General features: G+C 55.7%; 9 protein-coding genes across 9 annotated transcripts; 5 read left to right on the forward strand and 4 right to left on the reverse strand.

Moving 5' to 3' along the window:
* Window positions 1-4535: 4535 nt before the first annotated feature.
* F5Z01DRAFT_632652 (uncharacterized protein) lies at window positions 4536-5807 on the forward strand (the record flags this gene model as incomplete). The annotated part of the gene is made up of 1 exon (XM_046261872.1): window positions 4536-5807. One exon carries the CDS (start codon window positions 4536-4538, stop codon window positions 5805-5807), a length of 1272 nt encoding a protein of 423 aa, XP_046122501.1.
* Window positions 5808-6790: 983 nt separating this feature from the next.
* Window positions 6791-9826, reverse strand: F5Z01DRAFT_202784 (uncharacterized protein). The gene is made up of 2 exons (XM_046258109.1): window positions 9587-9826; window positions 6791-9510 (listed from the first exon to the last, which is right to left on the reverse strand). The coding sequence occupies exons 1-2, from the start codon at window positions 9627-9629 to the stop codon at window positions 6857-6859; spliced, it is 2697 nt and encodes an 898-aa protein (XP_046122502.1). The 5' UTR covers window positions 9630-9826; the 3' UTR covers window positions 6791-6856.
* A 946-nt stretch (window positions 9827-10772) lies between these two features.
* F5Z01DRAFT_670290 (pirin domain-containing protein) lies at window positions 10773-11786 on the forward strand (the record flags this gene model as incomplete). Its single annotated transcript, XM_046264539.1, has 1 exon — window positions 10773-11786. One exon carries the CDS (start codon window positions 10773-10775, stop codon window positions 11784-11786), a length of 1014 nt encoding a protein of 337 aa, XP_046122503.1.
* On the reverse strand, window positions 11775-12984 carry F5Z01DRAFT_202899 (S-adenosyl-L-methionine-dependent methyltransferase). Its single transcript, XM_046258110.1, has one exon. It carries the CDS (start codon window positions 12820-12822, stop codon window positions 11938-11940), a length of 885 nt encoding a protein of 294 aa, XP_046122504.1. The 5' UTR covers window positions 12823-12984; the 3' UTR covers window positions 11775-11937.
* On the reverse strand, window positions 12985-14075 carry F5Z01DRAFT_689968 (uncharacterized protein; the record flags this gene model as incomplete). Its single annotated transcript, XM_046266100.1, has 2 exons — window positions 12985-13496; window positions 13611-14075. 2 exons carry the CDS (start codon window positions 14073-14075, stop codon window positions 13080-13082), a joined length of 882 nt encoding a protein of 293 aa, XP_046122505.1. The 3' UTR covers window positions 12985-13079.
* Window positions 14076-14422: 347 nt separating this feature from the next.
* Window positions 14423-15687, forward strand: F5Z01DRAFT_203016 (uncharacterized protein). The gene is made up of 3 exons (XM_046258111.1): window positions 14423-14907; window positions 14967-15244; window positions 15297-15687. The coding sequence occupies exons 1-3, from the start codon at window positions 14745-14747 to the stop codon at window positions 15402-15404; spliced, it is 549 nt and encodes a 182-aa protein (XP_046122506.1). The 5' UTR covers window positions 14423-14744; the 3' UTR covers window positions 15405-15687.
* Window positions 15688-16569: 882 nt separating this feature from the next.
* F5Z01DRAFT_203104 (uncharacterized protein) lies at window positions 16570-17530 on the forward strand. The gene is made up of 2 exons (XM_046258113.1): window positions 16570-16837; window positions 16890-17530. The coding sequence occupies exons 1-2, from the start codon at window positions 16699-16701 to the stop codon at window positions 17372-17374; spliced, it is 624 nt and encodes a 207-aa protein (XP_046122507.1). The 5' UTR covers window positions 16570-16698; the 3' UTR covers window positions 17375-17530.
* On the reverse strand, window positions 17476-19038 carry F5Z01DRAFT_203092 (uncharacterized protein). The gene is made up of 4 exons (XM_046258112.1): window positions 18678-19038; window positions 18467-18614; window positions 17861-18390; window positions 17476-17795 (listed from the first exon to the last, which is right to left on the reverse strand). The coding sequence occupies exons 1-4, from the start codon at window positions 18876-18878 to the stop codon at window positions 17577-17579; spliced, it is 1098 nt and encodes a 365-aa protein (XP_046122508.1). The 5' UTR covers window positions 18879-19038; the 3' UTR covers window positions 17476-17576.
* Window positions 19039-19102: 64 nt separating this feature from the next.
* Window positions 19103-20841, forward strand: F5Z01DRAFT_203107 (methyltransferase-like protein). Its single transcript, XM_046258114.1, has 4 exons — window positions 19103-19847; window positions 19902-20249; window positions 20306-20461; window positions 20519-20841. Exons 1-4 carry the CDS (start codon window positions 19199-19201, stop codon window positions 20551-20553), a joined length of 1188 nt encoding a protein of 395 aa, XP_046122509.1. The 5' UTR covers window positions 19103-19198; the 3' UTR covers window positions 20554-20841.
* The last annotated feature ends 1753 nt before the right edge of the window (window positions 20842-22594 follow it).

A 22594-nucleotide genomic window follows, 5' to 3' on the forward strand; every position in this document is an offset into this window, starting at 1 on the left:
GCGCTCCGAGGCAATCTCATCTGGGTCCTCCGAGAAGTCCTGGGACAGATTGCGCCCGTGGCGTGATCTCGGGTTGAAGCCGACGGAAGCAGCCGCGAGGTGAACCTGGGGATCCGGACTGGGGGTTGCCTCGAATCTGGGCGTGCGTCGCAGACGATGAGAGGATGGCGCAGGAGAGGGCTGCTGCTGGCGTTGCTGGTATGGGTTCGAGGTCGTGGTCTCGTGAATGTCGTGACGGTCGTTAGAATGCGAAGAGCGGTGGGAAGACAAGGCTGCGGTCTGCACTCTGCCGGGCGAAGTCGTGTACACCTCGAGTCTCCGGCTGCGCACCACCAGACGTGAAGCTGGTGGTGTACAGATGTGGGGGATAGCCGATCAGACGTGTGTTGGAATGCGCCGGCTGCTCAGCGGCGCAGAATCTGTCTGCTGGCTGGTTGGCGACAGTCGTGGCTAGTGATGTTCCAATTCAGTGAAAGTCGCAGACAAAACGGATATGCTGTGCTCAAATCAATGCTCGGGGGGAAAATCTTAGAGGGAGAACCAAGACAGCGGACTGAGTCGGCCTGGTCACGCAACGTCCTTATGGTAAGGTACCAACGAGCTGGGGTCAATTGATATGGGTGATGTCAAAAAAGGTGGTGGCAGGGAAGCGAAGCTGCTGATGCTGCAGGCTCGCCGACCGACGGCACTGGGCGGAAATTGGGGTGGCTGGTGGCGGTAACAACGAAGAACAGCGCCACAGCTAATCAGAGCGCAATTGACCGTGGCCAGGGCCTCAAAAGGCGGTCGCCAGTGACTGGACGGTTTGGCGCAAGCTGCAAGTTCCGTGCGCTCGAGTTTATTGGTTTTCCAGAGTCCAGAGGGAGTCCGTGGTGTGAGGATGGTTCTGGTTCGTGACTGTCGTGCGGGCTCATGAAGCCCACCAACCGCCGGGGATATGACGCCAGCGTGCAATTGGGGGTCGTTGAGCAGGTCGTCAGACGGTGTTTCAATTGACTGCTTCAGTCGCTGGTCTGGTGCGTCTTGTGTGCCTGGTAGAGCGCACTCGGGAGTCTGTGCTGCAAGACTGAGACAACCAGTTGTGTGCCTGGCGCGGCGCGCAAGTGAAATGTAAGGACGGGCACCGGCAGCAAACGAGGGCCAGCGGCGCTCGAGGCCCAATTGAGTCTTGACGTCGCCTCTGGTAGGTCGCGCTTATTAGATCATGTCTCGTTGCACGTCACATTCAGAGAGCAGAGTCTGACAACTGGGCGCGCAGACGAGGAGGAATTGGGCGACAGATATGAGGGCAATGGGAGCAGGAGCGAACTGGAGCGGCTGCTGCTGACTGGACTCGGAACCTGGTTAGAGGACCGGCCGGAGAGCCTAACGTTAACAAAAGTTGCAGGCCTACCAATCGCACCTGCCCGACTCCATGTCCATGTCCGATCGCACTTGCGCTCGCCGCCTCACTGTGAGGCTTCTCTTCCTTAGTACCAACCTGGTATGCAATAATAAAGCAACCCGAAAATTAGGTGGTACAGGCGCCAGCACGTGGTCACCGTATGAATGCCTGGTTTGCATCTTCAGCCGGTGACCTCTTTACCAAACATGATAGCTATTGACGGAAATTTATTACGTTTGGCCTTGCGAGTCGCACAACGACGTTGCTTCTTTACATTTGGCGTACCAAGCTGGCCTAGCCTGGGCGCCTTTCGTAACCCAACATCCTTACACATAATCTCCGCTGGCGGGTGCTAGGTTTGCTATCACACGCATAAGTGATATCCATTGCCAACTTCTCCTCACTTTACAGTACAGCGCGGTAGGAGATCCTGGTCGATGACACCAGCAAGGACCAAGGTTTTTGACGATGGAGCCGTGGCGTTGGATCCGTCAATGCCAGCGCATCAAGCGGCAGCCCTGCGTCATCTGCCCCGTCGAGGGTGAAATACGTCGGTCGCCAACGCCCGCATATGGTCAATGTCGGCAGAGTTTGAGCTCGAGTCGCATTGTAGACTGGTTGTCGATTCCAATGGACGGATTCTCGCACCGTAAATTGAACTCGACGGATGATAAAAGCTTCGTGCTGCTCGCCATATTGCTGCTTTGGAGGGACGGGTTTCGCGGGAGGCTCCGATGAGGTCCACAAATGCCGTGTCCAATGGGACGCCGAAGCTTACACCTCACACCGAGCAATGGATCTTGCGCAGCCTTTGCGTGGACCGGGTCGGAGGAACCACAGGCAATACAAGCATCTAATGAGGGCGTAGAGAGTGTCTGATGCATGGCTGCGCTGTTGGCGGAAATTCTGACTGACTTCGTATCTGATTACCACCTACTAATTCTGGGGTGAAATGGTTGTTGACTGCTGGAAATTAGTACACGTAGAAACGCGACTGATGTTCAATATTGGCCCTTACTTTTGGCCATGAGTTCATGCCAAGCAGGCAAACTGGCCATCACCTACCACATGACATAATGTCAATCAATTAGACGAAAGTACTAAATTGGCAAGAAGAGGTCATTTACCAACTAGCAACCCAATGATGGCGGAGAACACCGTTTCTATCGACCTGGTGGCATGCCGCAGGGTAGCCATTTCCCCATAGATACCAAAAACACCAAACACGTCTCGTCTCGTCGCGCTTCTCGTCGTTACGACAGAGCAGTTCCATCACAACACACACTTTGTCGCCGTCAACACGCGACTTATTCGCGTCTGTCCTCGCATCTCATCTCAAACATGTCCGTGCGAAACAGCTGTCAAGATCTAGACCCCTTGCCCGCGGCGTCCCACCTATTACGCAAAACCTAGAGCCTCGTATGCAGGGCAGCGAAACATGGCAAACTTTGCAAATAGGATGGGCGATCCCCACGTTCGCGCCTCTCTTAATAGATGGACTGCACCCTGCATATGTTCTGCTCAGGGTTCCCGAGGCCACTCGTCCAGCTACGCATCCGATTCGATGAAATGAACAAGGCCCACGATGCAGCTACTGCATGCACAGGATGACACAAGCGCCGGTTAGCTGGGTCTTGTAAGAGATTGCCAGCGCTCAGGCACAAGCTTCTCAGTCAGGGGATGATGAGAGTTTGCATGCGAGACGAGTTTCTATGCAGCCTCAGCTGCCGGCATACAGTTTCGTGCTGGTACGGCCGGACGAACGAGGGCTGCGAATATGGCCAGTCAAGTGAGCCTCGCCCGGCCAAAGCTGGGCCGCGTGCCCAATGGTATCTATCCCGGACTGGAAATAACAGTCTTCGGAGGCAATGGCTTCAGAGCGAGAAGAACTGCCTGTTCTAGCAACCGAGGTACGGCAGCAGCACCGCGCAAGCCCCCCCTCGAAGACATACCAAGCCTCAGCCTCGTTGAGTCCAGGCCGGCCACGTCCATGCAGCGTGTTCGCGTGTTCCGAGAGGATGGTCGGGATACAGGATCCAGTGCCTCATCGCTTACCACTGGCTCTAAAATGTCCGAAGATCCCCCATAGTGCAGGATTGTGAGAACTGACAAGACTTGCCTCCTGCATTGCAAAAGCAACCTGCGGCAAGCCATGGCACCAGAAAATCCCGACCAGGCCGTCGTTGCGACGATCAGACAGACCTTCAGCAGAAGTTGAAGGGGACCAAACTCAGGGTTGCTGCAGGGCTTCCAGCAGTAGGGAGCTGAGGGTACCATACCAGACGTCAGCGAATTGCTCGGTGGGTGGGTGTGACACTGGGCCTGTGGGCTTCTTGTCTCACAGAGTGCGCTCAGGCTACGAGATGGCGACAGTTCCCCGAAGAGTCTGGATTGTGAAGGCGTCCAATATTGTCACATATGGCCTTGGCTGTGTGCGCAGGGCATTTTGGTGAGGTCGCCGCGCCGCGTAAAGGCAGAGCGACGAAGGATTTTACAAGCCTAGAATCGAAAGAAAGGGACTGGATTCTCGCATTTGCCTGACTACTTACGTACAGAGTTCATCGCTCAGGCAGTGGGGGGTTTTCTCGCATCATGCACGCCTTTACTTCTGGCCTATATCCTCCCTTGCCTATGTCATCCGGGGTTCAAGCGCCGCCACCACCACCACCTCTACCACCACAAACACCTGGCGCCACTGCCAAAACTTCAAACCACGTCAGAAAGCTGCGCGGAGGTGAGGTCATGACATCTATCAGGTGAATCGAGCAAGGGGCTGGAAGCAGGTCTCCGCTGACCCGACAGGCCTTACTGCGGCGCCAGACGCCTGTTTACATACCAGCACCGCCTGTCTGCGAAATGCACCAGACCACCACCTTGCGGCGCACCAGGAATGCGCCGCAGCTAGGTCAACAACTGCAAGGACTCATGTGGGGTAACATCAGGCCATTTCAGCGAAAAGGGGCGCTGCGTGTGAGACCGAGAGCGTGTCTCAACTACGTACCTCTTGTCTCAATGATCCGATCGAGCGAGGTCTTGTTGTCCCGCGATATATTTGTATATCATGCCATGCAATCCCTCCCTCTCGTGTGTCTCTCTGCACATCTCATCCGGTCACCCAGTTTATGCTCGTCTTGTTCCAATTTGCTTCGACATGGGTCGAGAAATGGCATTCGATATGGACCGCCGCAGCAAGCTAGCAGACCTGACACTCGTGTCAAAGTACTATCCTGTTGCCAACTACTCATACCCAGCACGTCAGGAATCGGCACAGAGGGATCCCAGGACCTCCCTCGGCTCGGATATCTCTACGCCAAGGCTCATCGACGACAGGTCTGATTCCGAGGTCTCGGCCGATGATGACTATCAGCATCGGGACTCAGCAGGGTGGGAGTCTTACTGGCGACCTGAGGGTGGGAAGAAAGGAGACAGTGTCGTCGGTCACCCAAGGAAACAGTATCCTGCCCTGATTCCTTCACCAGAGAGGAAGCGAGAGCCCGCCGCGGACAGCCAGAGAAGTGTCAGCCCGAGCTGGCCACTACCCAACAGCCCTACTCGTCAGACCAGAACCCGTCAGCCAGCAGCGACCTACTCAGCCTTCCCCAAGCCAGTGGCTCTCCCTCCAAGGGCAAGACCTGCTAGCCCATCGTGGGAGAGCTCGAGGCCTCGTGCGGCACCAACACGTCCTGCCAGACCAGACAGGCTCCTGACTCCATGCATCCAGCAGACCTCACCCATTGCTGCCTTCTTCAACACTCTTCACATCCCGGAGCATTTCCGCAAGGAGCAAGAGAGGGACCAGAAGATCCCACCAGTCCCCAAAGTTTGCGTGGAGCCTACCACTCCTCCTTCAAAGCACACACTACGCCAAAGGATCTCTTCCCTGGCCGCCAGGCCTGTTGTATCCGACGAGCTTGAGCGTCCAAAGACGTCACACGGCCACCAGCAGCCCAAAGTTTCAGTGCCAAAGAAGCACCGGTCTTCACGCTCGCTTAGACCTAGCTCACCAACAATGCCCAAGCGCTCTGTGGCTGATCGGCCTCCGACCCCGTTCGAGTCGGAGGAAGTCGACTTTTTCCCGGATTTACCCCTGTTTCCCATGCCAGACCCATACACCCAACAACGCGCCATCAAATTCCACCGTCCCAAGCGCCCGGAACCTATATCAGTCTTCGAAGATGACTCTGATGGCGAGGACGACGAGCCACGCGCGTCCTTCTTCAAGTTCCACAAGCGCTCCACGAGCGATCTGAGAAAGGGCGCAGGGTCGAGAACAGAGGACCGAGACCCGGATGTTGTCACGGGGAGACGAAGAGGGCGCACAAGTCCGACGCCCAGTCTGCCTGACACCCCATGTGGGCTGCAGCCTCCGAACGAGAAGAAAAGAGACGTCTTTGGACGGATGCTCGGGCGACGAAGTCGCTGATGGGAGGGTAAATCACACCCATCTTTTGCGCAGCATATTCTTCACACTCATGGACGGCGCTTCCTGGGGAGACAACCACGGCGTACACACACACACACACGCACACCCTTTGCCTTTTCGCATTTACGTCTGTTTATTTCACACGACCACGTTACATGACACCACTACGGAAGTTCTACTTTGACGATCTTATCAACAATGCACTCGACTATGATGTATTTTTCTCTCTTTGTTCCAAGCATCGCATAGCAACGGAGGGGGGGATGGGGGAGGGGGCATCGGATTCAGCTGGCACGCTGGGTATGGGACCATGAAGCACCACGATAATGAGGAGCCGCCCGACGTTTTTCGTACATTCCTTGTTTTGTCTCAGTCGCTTACTGCAAAACACTTTCAGTATTGTCTTCTCCTTTTCCTTGTGTACTTTGGGGAGTAATGGATATGAGAGAACTGGAGTGAACCTCAAGGGGGGCCTGAGACAGAGTGGTCGGACTGTAATGTCTCGGGGAAGACGGGGTTACGTACGAACCATTTCACAGGACGATCTCACGATAGCACATCTTATGTGTACGATTATGAAACATTTATTCAGAAATGCATTCTTGTGAATGGGGGCATTCCTGTCTGGTGAAGGGATGGAACGAAGGCTTGGGCATGTGTGGCCGTTGTCTTTGGCAACAGTCTGTGGCGTCCGTATTCATTGCACGTAGTAGCGAACGAATCATGGGCAAGAATAATGAATGGATGGGCTCACTTGTACGAAGGGCATGTTATCGGAAACGCCATGTCGTTGTGCCAGTACGCATCGTATCCAGGGCATGCTGGATGTCCCATATACCATTCAGTCGTAAACCATGCTCTCTACCATCAGATCTAATCATCCAAGCCATGCCCTCAATAACCCAATCCAGTCCATAACGCCATTTTCCGTCGCGCCGAATCCTCATAACCTCATTGCTCGTGAAACGCCATGGTGCCTTTTCAGCACCATCCAAAAACACCCATCGCTCCCCAAGTCAGTAACGTCGTAAATCGTACACATGCCCACATTAAACACCGTAGTTCATCATCGTCATCATCTTCCCCTTCTCCGTGTACCGCTTCAGCCGACGGACACTCACCAAATCATCCCGCACACCGTGTCCAAACGTCCAGACACTCTCCCGTCGGGGATCACTCTTCCTGTCCGCGCCCAGGCGACCTTCGAGGTCCGCCCTCGAGCGCACGGCGCGAAACGCCTCGTCGCCCACCGTGTCTTTGGCCACGCAGAGCGTGATGATGCCCGCCAGCGTGTCCACCTCGTGCGGGAGCCGGAAGCCAGCCCGTCGGGGAATGACCAGCGTGAGCGCCGTCAGCGTGAGGAAGAGCAGAGACAGAAGGACGCCGTATACGGGGATGGACGGGAACATTTTCACGTCCCCGTCTTGGCCTGTCAGCGCCATGAACAGACCGCCCGCGAGGACGGGAATGCCTAGCGCCAAGAGACTCGTGAGGCTGGTCACGGCTACGCGCCAGTGACCGACCCTCGCCGCCCCGAAGACGGCGCCAAACGCGCTGGAGGCGGCGTACTCGGCGAGGATGGACTTGCGCGCCACGGCGCCGTCGGGTGCGTTCATCTCAGCCCAGGGCTTCACCGTCCGCAGCGCGTGGTCGAGGGACTGGAACAGCAGAAACAAGATCATACCCAGGCAGCTGGGTAGGAAGCTGTACAGGAAGTTGGCGGCAGAGAAGGCCGTGTTGATAGGTCGTGCAGGCAGCAGGGGCTCAAAACCCTGGTCGAGGCGCGTCTGCGGGAGGAACGAGACGATCAGCAACGCCAGGAGGAGGACACCCGAAACGGACGCGGCCACGACCAGCGGAAAGGTCCGGAGGGGTAGCGGGAGGTAGGACATGACGGCGGACGACATGAAGGACGGCTGCTGCTGCTGCGGCATAGACATGTCGCGCGATGTGGCCGACGCAGGACGTCTCCCCATGATGTTCTGCACCGCGCGCTTGTCGGCTGGCGTGCCCGAGGAGCCCATGGCGTACCACGTGCCTCCACTCGTGTCCGTGCGCCAGTATCCCAGGCGATCAAAGTAGTGATCCTCGAGGGCGTCCTTGATCTCTGCCATGGTCGTGCCAGCCTCAGCAGCGCGACGGTAGCCGTCGACTGAGTTGCACCTGTTCAGGAGCGGCAGGATATCTGCAATGGAGCGGACGTCCCACATGAGACCGGTCCAGCGTCGGAACCAGAATGTCATGAGGACGACGGCGGACAGGCCGAGGATGGCGTAGAGGGCCAGGAGGGTGTAGGCTACTCCTTGGGCGGCGGCCCATGTCCACTCGCCGTCGACGAGGATGCAGGTGTACAATGAGCTCAGCAGGGGCACCGTGAAGATACAAAGCCATGTCGCGACATTGAACAACCGGATCTGCCAGGGACCCTGTAGGGATGGGTATAGAAACGTCGGGACGTGGAGCTTCTGGAACAGGGCGAGGTAGCGCTCACGTGCGTCTTCGCTGGCCATAGTCGCCAGAGGGAGGATCCGCGTAGACGTCGAGACAATGTTCTGCGCATACAGCAGGATACCGGCTCCGATCAGCTGCGGTAGGATCCGGAAGAGGAAGTACGAGCCGGAGTAGATGGTCCCGGGGTAGTCGACCAGACCGTCATGCTGACTCGAGTACGCGGCCGAGGCGACCGCACCCGCTGCCATGAATGCACAGAGGGCCGTGAAGAGCAGCAGGGAAAAGAGCCTTAGGATGCGAGGCTTGAACGTGAGTGGAGGGCACGTGTTGTCGTTGGGGTAGAAGTTGTCCCTCATCTCCTTGGTGACGGGCACCCACGTGTTGCTCGGCGGCAGAGGGGGAAGCGGTGTTTGAGAGAGCGGCGGTGCCGGTGTCTCGGAGGTGCGCGGGAGCGTCGGTGGGAAATCGAGCCCCGAGTTGCGCGAGTATGATCTCAATGTCACCGGCGATAACGTCCTAAAGTCATCGTGCTGCGAAAGGGACTGACTCCGAAGGCTGTCTGCGCGCTGGTATTGTTGTGATGGACCTGTGGGTGTCTGAATCAAGGGCTGCGCTTCGCGTTGTCGTTGTGATGATTGTCTGTTTGTGCTGCTGGCAGACTGTCGTTGCAAGCCCTTGCGGTGCGTGCTGTCAGGCCTCCTCAATAACCCATCCTCTTCTTCCGGAGGCGTCGGTATGCCCTCCATCTCCTCCTCGAATCCTCCGTCCGAGTACTCATCGTCATCTTCGTCGTTTTCATTCGCTCGCCGTCTGGTCAGGGCCTGGATCGCATACTGGATATACGGCGCGTCGTCCACGCCTGGCGTCACTTTCCCAGCAGCCAACGCCAGGGCGTCTTTCAGCCCCTGCATGGGCGCGGGCCCCATGATGGAGGAACCGCCGGTAGGTGGCGAAGCGAGCATGGCGAGATTTGTCTCGTCGAAACGCACCATCTGAGACAGAGGTTTGATCCTCGGGGGGAGGACGTAGTTTTGGTGTCGGTCTGGGCCGTAGATTTCCGTCGACGTGGACGGTGGCGAGGGAGGTGTTGGCGCCGCCGCTGGCGCTATCGACGGTGCTGGGGCGAGAGAATCGGCCGGTGAGGCGTCCTCGCCGTCTCGATGGTGATGGTGGTTCCGCTGGTGGTTCCCACGAAGGTGACGATCATGCGGATGTGAGGTCTCGGATGGGTGAGACTGTGGCGGCCACTGCCCTGTGAGACACGAAATCAGCGTTCAGACACAAGACAGATGTAAGTGAGGGAGAGAGGAAGAGAGGGGAAGTCGTACGAGGAGGTTCGACATGGTCAAAGTTCATGTTCTGGAAATTCATGCTGTGCTAGCTGGCTGGCTGGCTCTTTGTTGTCATGCAGGCACACACTGCATATGCACGACGATGGGCAGCCACTGATAGATGCAGCAGAGAAGCGAGACTGGGGAAGCGTGCATGATGAGAGACCTGTGGGGATCAAGTATGATTGGAGTATAGGTGGTCTGGCAGAGCGTAATGGTGAAGGCTGGGGAGGTTGGGATGGATGGTCGGTAAGTTAAACCAGCCACGCGGGCCGCGGGCCGCCTTTGAGGCCTGCCTGGGTGCACTTTCCCCTCGTTCCTGTGGTTTTAGATGTGCCATTGAATATCGAGTTTAGTCTTTCTATCAATTTCTTCTATATCGACCTCTAAGGATAGTATTTTATGGTGCAAGCAAAGCTTGGGTGGGTGGTTCTGATGATGGTGAGGGAAGATGAGATGTGCGATGAGCGGCGGGGCCAGCTCCGAAATGTGTGGCTGGTGACCCACTTATCCGGGTGGCTGGGGCCCGGGCCGCCGCGATGGCCTCCGTGATGGCGCCCAATGTGATGCCATCACGTTTCAGAGCTGAGAGAACTTTTATTTGATGGTCTGCCAAATAAGAAGACATGATTTCATGGTAGCTGCGACCGCTTCGTCTATTATTTGTACAAATATGTTGCTGTTCACCCCAAGATCACATGATTGTCGCCTTTGGCTGCGCGCTGTACGTATGTGCAAACAGTCAAAGATACTTGATGTCCAACAAAGCTTTCCCACAAGATGAAGACAAACATTGAGGGAAAAGCAATGTGTCCAATCGCTGCGTGATCTTCCTTTGAAATGGCAGACCAAGGCAGGATTCTTTGGCGACTTCTTACCTCGGACTGCGCATCCACTTAACACACGGAATTGCCTAACCTAGAGAACGAGAGCGCTGACTGATCGGCAACTCATCATTACCTAGGCGTGCTTACGTATTGCCCCGCGCTAATCCCGATTCGGTTGCTTATGTGAAGCTGAGGAATCGGCTTCAAATCGAGGGGTCACTCTTAGTGGCCGCCATCATAACGAACAGTATAAGTGATGAAAAATAATCATCCATCAGCATCTCGTCATGCCTCAACAAACACCTTCAAAGTTCTCATCCTCGACATTCTCCCATCTTCGATTGAAATCAATATAAATGAACCGCTTCGCGCTCGGTTCAGCAATTTTGGCAGCTTTCATCGCAGCACTCCTGTACACCCTACAGCCTACTTACATCACCAACTTTATCAGCAGCAGCATCACCACCACCACAACAGACAGTCAAACCTCCATGACCGCAGCCCGCGCCATGTCCACCCTCCGCCACGCCTCAATCAAGCCTCACCGCTCCGCCACGCGCGGCCACGCGGACCACGGCTGGCTCAACACATACCACTCCTTCTCCTTTGCCAACTGGTACCACCCCGACTACCAGCAGTTCGGGTCGCTGCGCGTGCTCAACGAGGACCGCGTCGCGCCCAACAGCGGTTTCCCCACACACCCGCACCGCAATGCCGAGATCTTCTCGTACATTCTCAGCGGCGAGCTGACGCACCGCGACAGCATGATCAAAAAGGGCCAGGAGGCCGGCGTGGACAAGGACGCCTTTTACCGCATGCGAAGGGGCGACGTCCAGTTCACCACGGGCGGCACGGGTATCGCGCACTCCGAGTTCAACGAGAACCACAAGGAGCCCGTCCACTTTCTGCAGATCTGGGCCCTGCCCTGGAAGAACGGCCTCGCGCCGCGCTACAGCACGCAGCACTTTGACGACGAGCGCAAGCGCGCGGGCTTTGTGAGCATCCTGTCGCCCCTCGTCGGCGGACCCGACGCGACCCCTGAGCAGCACAAGAACCCCAAGCCCACGCTCGAGGGCACCATCCCCATCAATGCCGACTTCACCATGGGCGCCGGGCTGATTGCGCCCGAGGCCAAGTTCACGTGGGTCGTGGGCGGCAAGGCGACCGAGGCCACCAAGAGGAAGGTCTTTGTGCACCTGCCCATGACCAAGAACGGCAAGGCCAAGATTCGTCTCGATGGCCGCGAGGACGCCGAGCTCAGCGAGGGGGATGGGGCCTTTATCGAGGGCGTCGCGCAGGGCGACAAGCTGGTGGTCGAGAGCATTGGCTCGGCTGAGGCTGAGGTGATTGTTCTCGACAGCGCCAACTGATTTTTCTTGGAGTGAGAGGCATGAGTAATTACGATAGACATAGCATGGAATGGAGTACACTGTACATTTGTATCTTTTGTCGTATCAGAGTTGAGGGAACATGTAAACCAAGGTTACGTAGACTGGCTGACGTTCGTAGGCTGACTGACGTTCATATAAAGGAGGCCACCCAAACATCCATGGACTTCACTCCCTTTCGACCACCCTGGACACCCTTCAAGCTTGCTTCACAGGCATCCCGGGAGGCAACAACCACCGCCCGTTCTCGCTCATCGCTCACGTGCTCCTCTATTTGCTTCTCGAAAGACGAAGAAAGACAGGCAGCCACCTCCCATCGTCCGTCAAACAGACAGTCGCCAGGCTGTACGAGGGTCTCATCCTCCAGCTGCCAGCCGGCCGCCCGAGCCAGCTCGGTAAGACGCTTTGGTCCCAGCACGGTACGAACGTTTGACGCGCTGCTCGCCTTCCGGCATTCTAAGGATGCCTGAGTGAGAGCAGCCAACACGTGTGGCTGTGCCGATGGCTGCGTCGCGACCAGCGACCACTCGGCCAGGAGGAGACGTTTGCTATGCTGCTTGATGGCGCGGAACGTGGACAGAATGAGGGATGGCGAGGCAAAATACCATAGGGAATGGGCGAGCACCGTCGCGTCAAAGGTGTTGTCTTGGGTGCCAGATGGCGAAGAGAGTGAAGAGAGGTAGTCAAGAGGCGATTGCTGGACCCAAGTAATCTGCTTGCCCAGAGTGCCCTGAGAGAGATGATGCTGTGCTTGACCGAGGGTATGGGGGGCACCGTAATTCAAGTCCGCTGGATCGACTGCTATGACGCTGCCTTGTTCGCCCACAGCAGAGGCAAGGACAGCGGTGCAATCACCCTGACCACACCCTAATTCCAGTATCTTCGATCCGGCGGCGATGTTCCACGCCTCCAGGAGCGCCAGGCGATGAAGTGTCTGAGCTTCCTGGACGGCGAGATGGATGGGGTCGTGAAGAGAAAGGCGGGCGATTGCGGCGGCGTCAGCTTGAGTATACATCATGTGCGTGAAGGGTGTTGGACATGGGATGCTTGAATGTGCCAGTTGGAGTGACAAGGTGATGATGGTGGGGGAGAGTTAGATTATTGGGCAAGGAATCCTTGTGTTGGTTCTTATGTTTGTCTTCTGTTACAAAGATGAGTCACGCAGCTCACACCTTGACAATGTTATCAGGGAACTTTTGTATATTTACAATCAAGACGTTTTGTTCCCCCTTTCTTGAGCGTGTTTGATTTCCAGAAAGCAACGATACTAGTCGATCATTCCCTCCTCCTCACCAACTCAAATCCAAATCTCGGCGCCATAGCAATCTGCATGAAGCTCACATGGCACGCCACTCGCTGGCACCGCAATTCCACAGTAAAGCTGTCTGCGTCGCTGGGGCAAGCAAATTCTACTGTTGTGCTATTGGGCTCGGCTGTCAGGTCCAGCGTCCCAAGCAGCTCCCCTCGCGCAGGAAGTGTGGAGTACGACAACGTGTCAAAGTCGATCTTGCCTATACTGGCAGACTTTGAGGGCACTGAGGACACGATGAGATTCCATACCTCGATTTCGGAAATTTCACCTTTGGTCTCCAGGTCCTTGGCACGCGCAGAGTGCTCTGGAGGCGCTCGCCAGAAGAGCGCGCAGGCGTTGACACCCTTGGACGGGATGGTAAAGCGCATGACTGTGGAGTCCTGGTCTCGTCTAAGTCACTGCACACACAAAACAGAGACATGAAGGGTGCTTGAAAAGCCAGTGCAAGTATTGGCGAAGCTGGCCACTGACCACAGGCCACAGTGGATACTGACCTCAACGGTAATATAGACTTGCGTCCCGTCGCCCCATACGGCCTTCTTCAACTTTCGGCTCACTCGTGCGATCTTATCGGGCCAACTATGGTCGTAGGTTTGGGGAGGAGGAATTGCCTTTGCTGCCCTGTCCAGTCCCAGCCGAGCATCGCCCAGGGGAAGATCCCCGAGCTGGGACTCGGTCAACGGGTAGGCGAGATACTTGGACAGCGTTGCCGGAAGCAAAGCTACATTTGCTGTTGATAGGAGCACGAGAGCCAGGGAGAAGTAGAATATGAGTTTGGGAAAATGGGACGATTTGGATGGCGTGAGGGAGGGCAGACTGTCCGGGGCCTCCAGCAATGGGGCAGAATGGTCGTTCTCCGAGGCCGCAGAATGCTCCTCCAGAGTCGCGATAGAGTCCTTGTCATCATCATGCTGCCCAAGGGGCGCATAGGAGCTAGACTTGGCTTTCGAAGAGGCCATTTCGAGATACCACGGGAGGGCAAGGCAGAATGGCGCAGAGTGAGGATAGAGGAGACTCTTTGTCACCAAAGGCAAGATCAAAAGCAGGGAGCGAATAGAGATGCCCGTGGCAGTTGTGAAAAAAGGCCGGCTCGTCACATGTGCAAGAAGAACGCGCAAACAGGAGCGGGACCGCACGACAACTCAACCTTCGACTCCGCTGATAGCCAGTCACTTTAGGCCTCGACTGGCACACATATGCCCGCACCTGTACTCCGTAGCAGCGTAGATGGAGTTGTATATTCTAGTCTCCCGTTGATGTGACAAAAGATCCCTGCCAAGCCGCTGTGCCGATGTACAGGCTGACATCGGCATCCCGCATGCTGACGCTGCACATCCAGTCTCAACCAGACTGGACCAGTGACCGGCCCCCGCCCCGTGCCGTTGATGTGCATGCCCCCCCATGGTAGATCTCTATCATCACAAGGTCCATCGGGTTCCGACTCCCGAGTCTGCGCATTGCCGATCTCGCGAGTTGCGACTTGCCTCATCGGGACAAGAAAAGCGACTACAATCTGGCAGGGTCCGAGGGGGGTGTAGAGTCTAGAGTCTAGAGCCTTGGGCACACTAGCGGTTCGTACTTCTTGGCTTTGCTTTTGCTCTCTGCACTCAAGCTTTCAACTGTCACTCATGCAATCAATTTCTAACGCAGTCACCTTGGTGCTGGCCATCGGCAACAGCATCGACCTCACATCCGCGGCGCACGCGGGCTTCCATGTTCAGTATCCGTGGTCGTCTCGTGGCCCCAATCCCAAGGTCCGACCTGAGCTAAAAGACTACAGCTCTTTTTGCGGTATGTATCTGTCCCGTCGAGCTTCTACTCCCCCAGCATGGCAGGCTAATTTTCATAAGGGGACATCATTCATAATCCCCAAAAGTATGATCGCAACACTCGTACTTTCCTCTCTTTCTCTGGCCATCCTGGAGATATTGTGACTGTCCTCTACACCACGAACAGGGTGCCGAGGAAGAGAGATGATTTCTCCCACCTCATTCTGCAGGACGTGCCCATCAAGCCCTCCGGCCAGCTCTGTCTGAACGTGACGATACCGTTCCGGACCGAGCTGGATGAGATGGGAGTCATGTACTTTGAGGCGAAAGACCCGAGCACTGGCAAAACCGAGTACTACGTGCGCTACCTAGAGTGAAGAACACGGTAGACTTTGCTAACATGAGATGTAGTGTACCGACGTTCAAATGACTGACATGGAGGCTCTTCCAGAGGAACATCCAGCCATGTGTGCAGGCAACAATGAGACTCTCATCCCAATGCCGGATGAGTTCCTGTAGATGGAGACTTGAGGAAATTTCGTATTTGCAATCCTTATCTTTTACCTCTGGCACGAGGTCTTGAAGATTAATTCGTGGCTGATCGAAATTGTGAATCTGTGATCAATTTGACTTGATGGATTCTAGCGTGCCCCAAGAGAGTTTTCAGAGAGACGTAGTTCAAGACGCGCACATATGGACGCGACTCTGCAGGCATGATTGTATTTTCTTTGTGTTTGTAGACCTGTGTGCTACTGATAATGTAATGAACGTGGTGAACATGAGGAGGGGGTACACTGAATGACGGGTCGAAGTTGGTGAATTGCGGCAATGTCAGGCAAAAGGTGCTCCAGATCCAGATATAGATAGACGCTGGTCAGCTATATCCGATAAATCGACAGGCAGGTGCTTGTTGTTATTGCTTCTGTATTTAGGAGGCCTCGTCCTCGTCCGAATTGTAGTAGACGTGGCGCTTCTCGTGAGCGACCTCGTCCTCATCAGAGTTGTAATAGACGTGGCGCTTCTCGTGAGCGACCTCGTCAGCATCAATGCCGTAGTCGTGGCGCTTCTCGAACTGGGCGATCGAGTCATCGCCGCGGCGGGCTAGATCGACGGGGACCACTGCGGACTGAACAGGGAGGACGTTCAGGCCAAGGCCGAGAAGACTGATCAAGGTCGTGTAATGCATCGTGAATGGCGTGAATACTTTCGTTCTGCTGGACAAAGAGTTGGCTTGCTACTGAGAGACTATGAGTGTTGGCGTGGCTTTGGCCGCTCTACCAAACTTCACGATCTCGGAAGCACTTTAATAGTTGCAATCAAGGGGGTATCCGTAGTAGAAAGAAGAGCATCATGTTCTCAAAGCCGCTATCTGAATCTCGGCGGTATATGCGCTCCGTCAAGTCAGCTTACTACACTTCACACGTCCCGAAAGAGGTCGTGATATTCCATCACGCAACCTTCTCCGCGTCTTGTTCACCTATTGATTGGCGAGTTAATGGCTTCGAGACTCTGCCTGGCCATCGTGATGCATGCGTGCGTCTGTATGAAGCATGAGATTTGAGACGTTGCCTGCTTCTCTCTGCCGTCAGAAGTTCCCTGCATCAACGACCCCCCGAAACTGAGGCTGACAGAAGTTCCCTCGATAGACGAGATCCCGAAATTGAAAGATTGACCCGAGTTCGGAGAAGGTCTGAGGCCTGTTATGCCGCAGGGTCGACTATAGAGGTGTAAAACACTTCTGGACTCTCCGAGTGATAGACCTGCTCCTCTTCTACTTTGCCGCCCCCGAAAACGACTCAACTATACTCTCAAGATGCTTTCAAACATGTCAGCAACTCCATCGCGCGGCCTGTACATGGGCTTGCTTGCAGCGCTAGGTGCCTGCCTCCTCCTGAATCTAGGTGCTTTTGTCTACTCCATAGGCATCCTCCAGCGCGGAACACAGGCCTACAGTATTTCAATAGCCCTCTCATATTTCCTCCGTTCCCCTCTAACATACTCGAGCCTACCTCGAGGGAGACCGACCTCGGGAGCTCCCCCTCAAGGTCCGGACCATCCAAGCCGCCTTCCATGATGACCCCGACTACTACGGGTTGGACGGCATGCCAGCCTGGGCCGAGTGGAACGCCATCCGGCCCCCAGGCAAGGGCTTCACCTTTCTAGGGGAGGAGCATTTGGCATTCGGCGTGTCCATGTGGCACCAGATGCACTGCCTGAATCACATCCGCTCGACGCTTCTCTATGGCGATGACGGGTCGGATCACACGGCCCATTGCTTTCACTACCTGCGTCAAGGCATTCTCTGCGCCGCTGATACGACCCTGGAGCCTGGGGGCGTGATCATGGAAGCGAAGAACGGGGACAAGGTCGCTACGGGCGTGGGTGTCTTGCATACCTGCCGGGACTGGAGACAGGTGTATGACTGGATGGAGAAGGATCACGAGACGTGGACGCCAGACATGTATGAGAGAATCAAGGAAAGTAGTTAGACTGACATGAGATCAGAAAAGGTGCCATTCAGAGCACAGGTCCAATGGGAATTGAGAGGCCATTCGCAAACATAGTCTAGGTAACCCTGTTCGTATGGCCATGTCTTCGAAAGTACATATAAAGTCGGTACTTTTGCATGAATCCCTTCTGCGTAGCTCGCAATCCGATAAAAACAAGTCTAAAGGGCCGTGCCGGTTGAGTCTACTCCAATACCGGTGTCTCCTCATCCGCATAACGATAACACAGCGGCCATGCCTCCGTATCAAATACCGCCTTCGGAGGCACAGACACACTGCGTATATCAAAGGGCATCATATGATCTGCGTTGGCGTCGACGTCGTAGCTTGGATCAGACATGTCCTGCGCGACCAACGGCATGCCCGAAAAGGCGGCGAAGTTAGACGGGTCTCGGCGCTGCCACTGGTACGACGTCTCCTGTCAGTAAGACGCAGGGTGGTAGTGGGAGCTCCCGATGCGGGCCATACCTCATTCCACAACCGGTCAAGCTGCGCATGATGCAGCCAGAAGAGCGGATCATTCGGCGTGAAGCTATCCGCCATGCCGTTGCAGTGATCCTCTGGTATGGCCTGGGGGCAGGACCCCGCCAAGTCGCCTCCGACGAAGTTGTGGACGTGGTTATGCAGGAGGGCCATGTGTCCCTGGAAGCGGAAGAAGTCGCCCGTGGTCTGCTCCGTCGCATTGCGCACGTACTCCGGTGTCAGCGTGCGGTTTTGAGGCAACTCATGGGGATACCATCCGGTGAGGAGCGTCAAGTTCCTCCGCAGCGTGTGGGGGATCGGCCAGGCGAGCTCAAAGGACGCGAAAGCGCCGGTGGTGACGGCGCAGTCCAGCTCGGGATCTCCATTTCTACCTAGCCCGTACTCGTGCGAATCCTCAAAGATGGGCGAGTGGAACAGATCTTTGTGATCGCGTGACCAGTCCCAGTATGGGGTAGGGCCGCTGTACCCGCACGTCTCGCGTAGAGACGTGTCGAAGAGGTGAGTGAACCATCGATCTGTTCTCGCATCAGTTGGGCCGCCGGTGATAAGAATCACAAGACGAAGGACAAAAGGTCGGCATCCGGCACGTACGCCAGGGTAGAAAGTACGCATTTCTATGCGCACTATGCTCCACTAATGCATGCGTGTAAGAGAAGTCGTCGTACAGACTCCTCTTCCCCTCAAGCACGGTATGGTCTTTTGCAAAGGATAGCCGTTCGTGGCGTATGCTCGCAAGGCACTTTGTGAAGCTGCATCAGCCGCATCCTGTGGAGGGGAGGGATATGAGGGAAACAACACGCACCTTGACCGCTTTGACCCACTCGGCCTTCTCACTCTGCGTCAATGTTCGCCATTCTTTGCGTGTCAGCAGCTTCTTGCACTTTGGAAGTTGTGCCTCGTTCCAGTTCCGATGGTGCGCTTGGGCACGGGACAACTGGACGCTGTGAAGGACGACGAGGACAGTGAGTGTCCACAGGAGGAGAACAGAATGAACCACGGCCATCTCTTGATCCAGAAGAGAAGAACAGCAAGGTTAGGGAGGCGATAAGATCCAGATGGCTGTCCTCGGGAAGCACTGCACGTGTGTGATGTGTATGAGGGAAGATGGCGCCTGGTAAGCATGCTTGTCATCGGCCACTACTTGTACCATTAATGCAGGACCTTGCGAAAGCACTCCTGATGCCACGTCGTAATCTGGTCTCACTACGTCTCGCTGAGAGACGCGTACTCTATCCTCTGCTTACAATGAAGGCTTCTCTTACCTCCCGTCCTTCCTTTTGCTACCATTGACGACACGTTCATCGTCAAGTCACAACAGGCACAATGATGCGCACCCTCACCGTCAGTCGGTTCCTCACTCTCCTTCTATACGCGGTCCCTTCCCTCTACCTCGCTCTTCGCTCCAATATCTTGCTGTCCGAAATTGCCCTTACTCTCTCCTCAATATCGGAGGGTGCTGAGCCCTCAACGGTGCGCGTACCCAACGAGAGCAGGAGAAAGAGACATGCTTCTCTTCCAAATGGGCTGGCCCACTGCATCAACTCCTTCGAGCAGTACCCTTTTCTTGCAGAGCAAATAATTCAGCGGAAGTATGGGCGATTTGCAAAGCAGACGCCCGCGCAGAAGGCGTTGAGCAACAAGCTTGGCTACGCAGAGCACTTCACGAAGGCCAGAGAGGGTATCGAGACGAATGCCCAATTCACCAATAAAGTGGCTCGAATTGCGAGGGAGAAGTATCACACCGGCCCCCAAGCGCTGGGCGCCACAGATGACGCCGACTTTGGCCTTGTCGACATGACGTTTGGTCATCTCTCGCGGGACTGGACGTCGCAGGGCACAAGGGAGAGGCAGGCCGTGTTTCCGCCCATATTGGATGGCCTCAACCGTCATTTCAATGTCAATGGGAACAGCAAGAAGGTACTTGTTCCTGGGAGCGGTATGGGCAGGCTGGCAAGCGACATTGCTGACCTCGGTTCGTCTACTGGACCACTGCCCAGCTCTTCAAGGAGTACTGACATTGGTGTAGGCTACGACGTGACGGCCAACGAGATGGACTACAGCTCCATCTTGACCTACCACCTGCTAGCCAACCATACGACATCACTACACCAGCACAGTTTGCAGCCCTTTGTCACCAAGTGGACGCACCAGGCCAACCCGTCGTCACGCTACTCTACCCTGACATTGCCGGACCACTGGCCAAACAAGGCCGTCCAACTGGTCGAGGGTGACTTTCTGGACATATTTCCTCAGGACAGTAAGTTTGACGCCGTCGTCACGCTGTTCTTCATCGACATGGCAAACAATACGATTGACTTTTTGAGCAACATACACCGGCTGCTGAAGCCCGGTGGGGTGTGGATCAATCTTGGACGTATGTGGATTTCCTCCTTGCTCATATGAAGAATGACTTTTAATTGAATTCTGTAGCGCTGAAATGGGGCACTCACTCTGCGCTCCAACTGTCCACAGAGGAAGTGCTGCAGCTAGCCGATCTGCTCGGCTTCGACGTGGACCATACGTCGAGGAAGAGCATCGACAGCCTGTATGCCGAGCAGCCAGAGACGCTGCTCAAGTTTACCTATGGTGAGTTCGGTACTTTTGAACATGGACTTTGAGCGCAGCTGCTGATGGGACGGGCAGTCACGCAGTTCTGGCAGGCGACGAAAAGGATGTAAGACAAGCGGGTTGGGATTGTGTGAGAAACCCTGAGCGTATTGTGTAGCACGGCATGATGCACAATCTTGCCACATCTATATCGAACCTATATAAGGGACTAGAGTTTGGCACATCATTTTTAGCTCGAGCGCATCTCGTTGCTCCTCAATGATACATATCGCGACATCAAGCCCTCCATAGGTTCCTCGTAGCTCGTCAACTCCCATCCAAATGTCTTCTCCGTCGCTGACGCATCAAGTAGCCACTTGATCGACGACAGCAATTCTTCTAGGAGAAGGACGCTATCCTCACTTTGTTCGGGAAGTAATTTACTTGCGACGACATCGACGTCTTTATCCCATTCAACGCCCTGGGGAGTATAGGGTAGGCTCGCGCGTATAACTTACGCGCTCGACATTACAGGGGTTAGGGGTCGGAGTTCGGACACTCGGCCATCGCAGCCGAAAGGCGTTACTGCACGCTTGGCACCAGGCGGCCACGACCGGGGTACCCTGCCGTCTATCCTTAGGGCCAACATGCTCACGCTCACGATCGCTCATTAGTCATTAGGGCCAACAGCCAGTTTCTTCAGAGGCATGGCCATGAGGACGAGAAGAGGTGCCCACGTGGGTGCGCGAGGGAGGACTGGACTGGTGCACGCGCAGCGAGAGGCAGCGCTTCGACTACGGCCACAGCGCTCGGGGCGACTGGACAGAGGAGACGACTGGTCGTGTCTTGCTGTAATTACTTGGAGTAATTTTGCATGTCCTTGTCGACATGAATGCCTAGAGAAAGTGGGCGACGCCGAGCTTCTTATTCAGGTCCAATGTCACGCTGCGTGACTCTTTTACCCACAGTCACAGTCGGGCCAGCCAACCGCCACATCATCCGTCACCGTCTGTGTGGACAGCGCACTTTTGTCTTTTTCATTCTGCAGCAGTGCAGGCTGGTACAGGCTGGGCGCGAGGCACGAAAGCTGCGCGATTGGCCGCGCCGCCTCGCGAAAACTGGAGATGAGCGGGATAGTTGCACCGACCCAAGGCCGTAGGGCTGATGGATGGGACCCATGGGGAGCCAGGGGAGGGAGAATGAGTCGAATGACAGAGGCCCTCGATTCGCTACTCCCTGCGCGCAAGCGAGGGGAGCAGGAACAGCGGCCCGCATGCTCTTTAGGCTGCCTGGCCGGATCAACAAAAGACCCCAGCAATGGGAGATTCGCTGCAGACGTGCGTACCAGATTCAGGCGGTCCCTTGTTCAATGTTGTCTTTTCGGATCCAGACCGACAGGGCTAGTCGCAACTCCAATCAATCCTTCAGAAATCAGAACGCAGAAGCAACGTGCCACTCTGATTCCGTGGTCCTTCATGGGCGGTTCTCGCTGGGCTCTCCGACTCGTCACGCATACCGCGCTAGCTACGAGAGGAAAGGGCTGGCCCGTCGTCGACGACATGTCCGGTTTCTGTCCGGGTTTCCTGGCGGGGTTTCCTGGCGGGTCTGTGTGAATGTAAAGTCCCTCGGCACCATCTCGCTGTCCACAAGACGCCAATGCTCCCTGGATACTGTCGTTCACATGTCTCTCTGCCCTCCTTCATCACTGGATCCCTCGTACCTGCAGAAGCGTACAAAGGTACAGTAGCGGCGCCAGTCGGGCCAGCGACATGCGGGCTCATCTTGGGTACATCTTGGTCTCATAAGCCACATCCTCGTCACACGGACAGTGTGGCCAATCAATGTCCCGGTCGTGACACCCTTGAGGCTGGAAGATCAATAGCGCTATGCGTGCCTGGCTGCCTCTGCCCCCCGTGGCCCACAGTCAACGTCGACTGCTCGCTTAGGGCGCACGCACGTCCAGTGACAGAGGGACTACGGGGTAATTAGTCTGCGTAGCATTATCCCTAGTCTAGCTCTGCTCATGCTTTCTACAGCCAACACCACCATCTGCATCGCGGATTGAAGGCTTGTCCGTCCAGTCCCCTTGCATCTTGTTGGTGACTCCTTTCGCCGCTGCCAAGTTCCCACGTCTTGTCCCGAGGAATCAAGCTTCTCCATTTGCAAGCCCAT

The sequence above is a fragment of the Emericellopsis atlantica genome (assembly GCF_019669845.1).
Source record: "Emericellopsis atlantica unplaced genomic scaffold F5Z01scaffold_2, whole genome shotgun sequence".
NCBI lineage: Eukaryota > Fungi > Ascomycota > Sordariomycetes > Hypocreales > Bionectriaceae > Emericellopsis > Emericellopsis atlantica.

Excerpts from the sequence above, each read along its gene's own strand:
- F5Z01DRAFT_202784 (XM_046258109.1), bottom strand. The coding sequence starts at position 9,629 with ATGAATTTCCAGAACATGAACTTTGACCATGTCGAACCTCCTC. Across the intron at positions 9,511-9,586 it reads TGACCATGTCGAACCTCCTC|GGCAGTGGCCGCCACAGTCT; the intron begins GTACGACTTCCC and ends CGTGTCTCACAG.
- F5Z01DRAFT_202899 (XM_046258110.1), bottom strand. The coding sequence starts at position 12,822 with ATGATGTATACTCAAGCTGACGCCGCCGCAATCGCCCGCCTTTCTCTT.
- F5Z01DRAFT_203016 (XM_046258111.1), top strand. The coding sequence starts at position 14,745 with ATGCAATCAATTTCTAACGCAGTCACCTTGGTGCTGGCCATCGGCAAC. Across the intron at positions 14,908-14,966 it reads AGACTACAGCTCTTTTTGCG|GGGACATCATTCATAATCCC; the intron begins GTATGTATCTGT and ends AATTTTCATAAG. Across the intron at positions 15,245-15,296 it reads CTGGCAAAACCGAGTACTAC|TGTACCGACGTTCAAATGAC; the intron begins GTGCGCTACCTA and ends CATGAGATGTAG.
- F5Z01DRAFT_203104 (XM_046258113.1), top strand. The coding sequence starts at position 16,699 with ATGCTTTCAAACATGTCAGCAACTCCATCGCGCGGCCTGTACATGGGC. Across the intron at positions 16,838-16,889 it reads GCGCGGAACACAGGCCTACA|CCTACCTCGAGGGAGACCGA; the intron begins GTATTTCAATAG and ends AACATACTCGAG.
- F5Z01DRAFT_203092 (XM_046258112.1), bottom strand. The coding sequence starts at position 18,878 with ATGGCCGTGGTTCATTCTGTTCTCCTCCTGTGGACACTCACTGTCCTC. Across the intron at positions 18,615-18,677 it reads AGTGGGTCAAAGCGGTCAAG|TGCCTTGCGAGCATACGCCA; the intron begins GTGCGTGTTGTT and ends AGCTTCACAAAG. Across the intron at positions 17,796-17,860 it reads TTGACCGGTTGTGGAATGAG|TGGCAGCGCCGAGACCCGTC; the intron begins GTATGGCCCGCA and ends ACGTCGTACCAG.
- F5Z01DRAFT_203107 (XM_046258114.1), top strand. The coding sequence starts at position 19,199 with ATGATGCGCACCCTCACCGTCAGTCGGTTCCTCACTCTCCTTCTATAC. Across the intron at positions 20,250-20,305 it reads GGTGTGGATCAATCTTGGAC|CGCTGAAATGGGGCACTCAC; the intron begins GTATGTGGATTT and ends TGAATTCTGTAG. Across the intron at positions 20,462-20,518 it reads GCTGCTCAAGTTTACCTATG|TCACGCAGTTCTGGCAGGCG; the intron begins GTGAGTTCGGTA and ends TGGGACGGGCAG.